General features: G+C 45.4%; 1 protein-coding gene across 11 annotated transcripts in view; it reads right to left on the bottom strand.

Moving 5' to 3' along the window:
* cux1b (cut-like homeobox 1b) overlaps positions 1 to 6000 on the bottom strand; it is a 174090-nt gene that overhangs the window by 89862 nt on the left and 78228 nt on the right. For all 11 annotated transcript variants that reach the window (XM_036965636.2, XM_036965639.2, XM_036965638.2 and 8 more), the window contains one exon: positions 1859 to 1907. In XM_036965636.2, coding sequence (XP_036821531.2) covers positions 1859 to 1907 — 49 coding nt within the window. The remainder of the gene's footprint in view (positions 1 to 1858; positions 1908 to 6000) is intronic.

Here is a 6000-nt window from a genome sequence, read left to right as displayed (position 1 = left end):
ATAACCCAGTTGGGGGGGCTAGTAATAACCCAGTGGGGGGGGGGGGCTAGTAATAACCCAGTTGGGGGGGGCTAGTAATAACCCAGTGGGGGGGGGGGGGGCTAGTAATGACCCAGTTGGGAAGGGCTAGTCATAACCCAGTTGGGAAGGGCTAGTAATAACCCAGTTGGGAAGGGCTAGTAATAACCCAGTTGGGAAGGGCTAGTAATAACCCAGTTGGGAAGGGCTAGTAATAACCCAGTTGGGAAGGGCTAGTAATAACCCAGTTGGGAAGGGCTAGTAATAACCCAGTTGGGAAGGGCTAGTAATAACCCAGTTGGGGGGGCTAGTAATAACCCAGTTGGGGGGTCTAGTAATAACCCAGTTGAGGGGGTCTAGTAATAACCCAGTTGGGGGGGCTAGTAATAACCCAGTTGGGGGGGCTAGTAATAACCCAGTTGGGGGGGCTAGTAATAACCCAGTTGAGGGGGCTAGTAATAACCCAGTTGAGGGGGCTAGTAATAACCCAGTTGGGGGGGCAAATAATAACCTGGTTGGGGGTGCCGGTAATAACCCAGTTGGGGGTGCCGGTAGTAATAACCCAGTTGGAGGGGCTAGTAATAACCCGGTTGGGGGGGGGGGGCTGGTAATAACCCAGTTGGGGGGGGGCGGTAATAACCCGGTTAGGGGGGCCGGTAATAACCCAGTTGGTGGGGGGGAGTAATAACCCAGTTGGGGGGACCGGTAATAACCAGTAATAACCCAGTTGGGGGGGCAGGTAATAACCCGGTTGGGGGGGGGGGGGGCAGTAATAACCCAGTTGGGGGGGCTAGTAATAACCCAGTTGGGGGGGCAAGTAATAACCCAGTTGGGGGGGGCAAGTAATAACCCAGTTGGGGGGGCAAGTAATAACCCAGTTGGGGGGGGGGCTAGTAATAACCCAGTTGGGGGGGCTAGTAATAACCTAGTTGGGGGGGCTAGTAATAACCCAGTTGGGGGGGCTAGTAATAACCCAGTTGGGGGGGCTAGTAATAACCTAGTTGGGGGGGCTAGTAATAACCTAGTTGGGGGGGCAAGTAATAACCCAGTTGGGGGGGCTAGTAATAACCCAGTGGGGGTTATTTATTAATTTAACCAGGTAAGCCAGTTAAGAACAAGTTCTCATCTTCAACTGTGACCTGGCCAAGATAAAGCAAAGGAGTGCGACACAAACAACACAGAGTTACACATGGAATAAACAAGCGTCAATAACACAATAGAAAAAAAGAAATTCTATATACAGTGTGTGCAAATGGCATGAGGAGGTAAGGCAATAAATAGGCCATAGTAGAAAAGTAATTACAATTTAGCAGATTAACACTGGAGTGACAGATGAGCAGATGATGATGAGCAGATGAAGGTGTGCAAGTAGTGATACTGGTGTGTAAGTAGTGATACTGGTGTGTAAGTAGTGATACTGGTGTGTAAGTAGTGATACTGGTGTGTAAGTAGTGATACTGGTGTGCAAAAGAGCAGCAAAGTAAATAAAAACAATATGAGGATGAGGTAGGTAGATTGGGTGGGCTATTTACAGATGGGCTATTTACAGATGGACTATGTACAGCTGCAGCCATCGGTTAGCTGCTCAGATAGCTGATGTTTAAAGTTAGTGAGGGAAATATAAGTCTCCAGCTTCAGCTCATTTCAGTCATGACCGCGGCAGCTTTCCAATCTTTAGGGATCTCTGACGATACAAAAGAGAGGTTGAACAGACCCTGGGGGGGCTAGTAATAACCCCGGGGGGGGGGGGGGGGGGGGCTGGTAATAACCGGAAACATAGAAATAGATCGTGGTTACATTATCCAATAACGACCAAGGCCCTAAAGGGGTGCAGACTAACCTGATTGGCTCTCTCCAGATCTGTCATCACCATTTCAATCTCATCGGCCCTAAGGAGGAGGAGGAAGAGGAGGTGTTACTAAGGAAACACACAGAACAGTGATCACCACAACATGAACACACACATCCCTACACCCACTAACACACCCTGAGGTTCCCAAAGCTTGAAACACATTGGTGTTGCATGTTACACAACTCCAAACACACCCTGAGAAAACACATTGGGGTTGCATGTACACAAGGCATGTGCGCGCAGCAGTCCCTGTTAAAGCCCTCTCAATTTCACCTTCATCCTTTGATTGTGAACGCAATAACCTCTGCAGTTTATGTATGTGTGTGTGTGTGTGTGTGTGTGTGTGTGTGTGTGTGTGTGTGTGTGTGTGTGTCTAAACCCGGCTCACACTAAAACAGAGGGATTACACTAATTGATCTCGGATTCTTACCACTCACTAATCTGATAGATATGGTAGCTAATCTGATAGATATGGTAGCTAATCTGATAGATATGGTAGCTAATCTGATAGATATGGTAGCTAATGGCAGGAAAGGGAAGCTAACCCGGGTCACTGGCATCACGCCGATAAGGTTGACGGACTTGGTGGGGACTCTTAAACATGGCTCATCGAGCGGGTCACTACAATATGATCCTGTTCCCACAGCATAGTGTACCCCAATGCTCATCTGCTAGGGGCGTCATCTCTCTCCTGCTAGGTCAGAGTTCAACAAGGAGGATTCCTATTTCATTAACCTTTGCTGTAAGGATGGGTGGCTGACACAGTCACAACAGAGCCTGCACGCCAAATGACTCGGCATATAAAATCCTTAATTACATTAACACCCTAACATTTAATTACAGGTGATTATGCATTACGTGCCTAATTACCTTAATTTAGGCTATCTGTAATTCTGCGTCTATGTAAGAGTGTTTTTCAATAACCATTATAAAATCGGGAACACAGTGCCAAGGTTAATGTGCTGATACAACCACACAGGCAGTGCTGCGAAGCGTCAGTAAGTGTCTCTGTGTGTGTGTGTCATAGCTTACTATTGTCTGATCTGAATAGAGCATAGAAAACACACAGCTGAGTTGAGGTCACCAAGACGCTGGAGGCAATACAGTAGAATGAATGGACCATGGGGGCTATTCCCTCTCTAATGGTTAAAAGCATCTGTCCATTTAGGTAAAGCCATGCTGTGTGTGTGTGTGTGTGTGCCTCACCAGAGCGATCATGTAAAACCTCCCATCAGGACAGAGAAAAACACACACAAACACACACACACACACGACAGGATGTGTTCCTGTTACTTATCCAACCAAGCACACAATACAGCACATCTGGAAATGTGATCACTTAAATCAAAGTAGAGCTACAGATCTGGACAACGTCAACACAATATGACCAGGATGGGTTGATAATATGGGTTGATAATATGACCAGGATGGGTTGATAATATGGGTTGATAATATGACCAGGATGGGTTGATAATATGACCAGGATGGGTTGATAATATGGGTTGATAATATGACCAGGATGGGTTGTTAATATGACCAGGATGGGTTGTTAATATGACCAGGATGGGTTGTTAATATGACCAGGATGGGTTGTTAATATGACCAGGATGGGTTGATAATATGACCAGGATGGGTTGATAATATGGGTTGATAATATGACCAGGATGGGTTGATAATATGACCAGGATGGGTTGATAATATGGGTTGATAATATGACCAGGAAGGGTTGATAATATGACCAGGATGGGTTGATAATATGGGTTGATAATATGACCAGGATGGGTTGATAATATGACCAGGATGGGTTGATAATATGGGTTGTTAATATGACCAGGAAGGGTTGATAATATGACCAGGATGGGTTGATAATATGACCAGGATGGGTTGATAATATGACCAGGATGGGTTGTTAATATGACCAGGATGGGTTGTTAATATGACCAGGATGGGTTGTTAATATGACCAGGATGGACAGGAAACACAGGGATAAATACACTGGTACAGAGAGACAGGAAACACAGGGATAAATACACTGGTACAGAGAGACAGGAAACACAGGGATAAATACACTGGCACAGAGAGACAGGAAACACAGGGATAAATACACTGGCACAGAGAGACAGGAAACACAGGGATAAATACACTGGTACAGAGAGACAGGAAACACAGGGGAAAATAAGCGACACCTGGAGGGGGTGGAGACAATAACAGGTGAAACTGATCAGGGTGTGACAATAAGTCTGCTGAACCGGTCAGTGCCACGATTCAGGGAGGGTGGCGGGACAGATATTATGGGGCGTTTGTTGGTGTCAAGTAGTGACCCCATCAATGGTCTATGTATGCGGATGACTCAACACTAAACACGTCAGCTACCACAGCGACTGAAATGCCAAGAACTTAAAGAGCTGCAGTTTCAGAATGGGCGGCAAGGAATAAGTTAGGCCTAAATAAAAATAAATAAATGAAAAGCATTGCATTTAGGACAAATCATTCACTAAACCTCAACTAAATCTTGTAATGAATAATGTTGAAATAGAGCAAATTGAGGTGACAAATCCAACTGCTTGGATTATTCAGTACATCTCTCTCACTCTCTATAGGCCTATATTGTTTGATATGCATTTCTCTGATCGGCAAGAGAGGGAGACAGACACCGTTTCTCATCCAAGTCCAGGTCCCATATTCATAAAGATTCTGAGACTAGGAGTGCTGATCTCAGATCAGGTACACCTTTTAGATCATAATGAATACAATTATATGGACAGGAGGGGACCTGATCCTAGACCAGCACTTCTACTCTGAAGCTTTATGGACACGGGTTCAAGTCCTCAGGCATGTCAGTAAAGTGAAGAGGGACATCCATCGTCGGTCAGTCCTCTGAGGGTCCTTCATATCCTGCCTCCTGGCTGGGGCCTGTACTTGGCTCTTCGCCACACACTCCATCTCCGCTCCAAATGAAACCCTATTCCCTACTTGGTGCACTTCTTTTGACCAGGACCCATAGGGAATAGGATGCCAATGGGGAAGCAGCGTCTACAGGAGGGATTTAGCGCTCCTCTCCTGGCCAGCCTTGACAAAAGTCTTTCTTTTCGGGTTTCTCTCTCGGGAACTAGAGGTCATCGACAGGCCCAAAACAGTTCCGAATGGACCCAGAGACAGTCAGACCCGTTCCGAAAAGGACTGCGGAAAACAGAGCCGTGCTGGTTCGGATCCGAGAGTACAGAAAGAAACTTCCAACTGGGTGGTGCCAGCGTCATCACTAAACAACCGACATTGGCCAAACGATCCACAGTTAGGCTACGTGTCCTTAAAAACATCCAAAAACAAGTTATGGGAAAAAAAAAACACGTGTTGTGTTTCAATGTGTAACAAATGTAAAAAAAATAGCGGTCTACCTCACGGTTTAGCTGTCAGAGATGTGAGTGCTTAATGGATCGGGGATTAGCCAGGTATCAGCTATCCACCATATTATACTAATATGTAAACAATAATGGATCAGGTATAGCTAATGGATAGCCAGGTATCAGGTATAGCTAATGGATAGCCAGGTATCAGGTATAGCTAGTGGATAGCCAGGTATCAGGTATAGCTAGTGGATAGCCAGGTATCAGCTATCCACCATATTATACTAATATGTAAACAATAATGGATCAGGTATAGCTAGTGGATAGCCAGGTATCAGCTATAGCTAGTGAATAGCCAGGTATCAGCTATAGCTAGTGGATAGCCAGGTATCAGGTATCCCCTGTATGATACTAATATTTAAACAATAAATATTGAGGAAGACAAGCTTAGGCCGAGAGAGACCAGAAGAGAGAGACATGCCGGCGCCATGTTCCAGACATCAACATGGATTTCTTTACATACTTATCAGATAAGCTACTACTTCTATACAGATATAGGCGTACAGAAGTTGGCTAATTCGTACATTTTCGATCAGAATGTTATAAAGATAAGTATTATACTAACTCCGGGTAGGTCGAAAACAGTCAGCCTCAAGATCAACTGTCGGAGTCCGTTGGCGCGCCAGTGCGCAATGCCTTCATTGTCCTGCACTAGGCAGAGCCTAATAATAGCAACACCACAACAAACCTTTACAGAAATGATTTTTTAACTTTATCAGGGTAATA

Source organism: Oncorhynchus mykiss, chromosome 27 (assembly GCF_057628025.1).
Source record: "Oncorhynchus mykiss isolate SJ-2025 chromosome 27, ASM5762802v1, whole genome shotgun sequence".
Lineage (NCBI taxonomy): Eukaryota > Metazoa > Chordata > Actinopteri > Salmoniformes > Salmonidae > Oncorhynchus > Oncorhynchus mykiss.
This window is presented reverse-complemented; position numbering and strand designations above follow the sequence as displayed.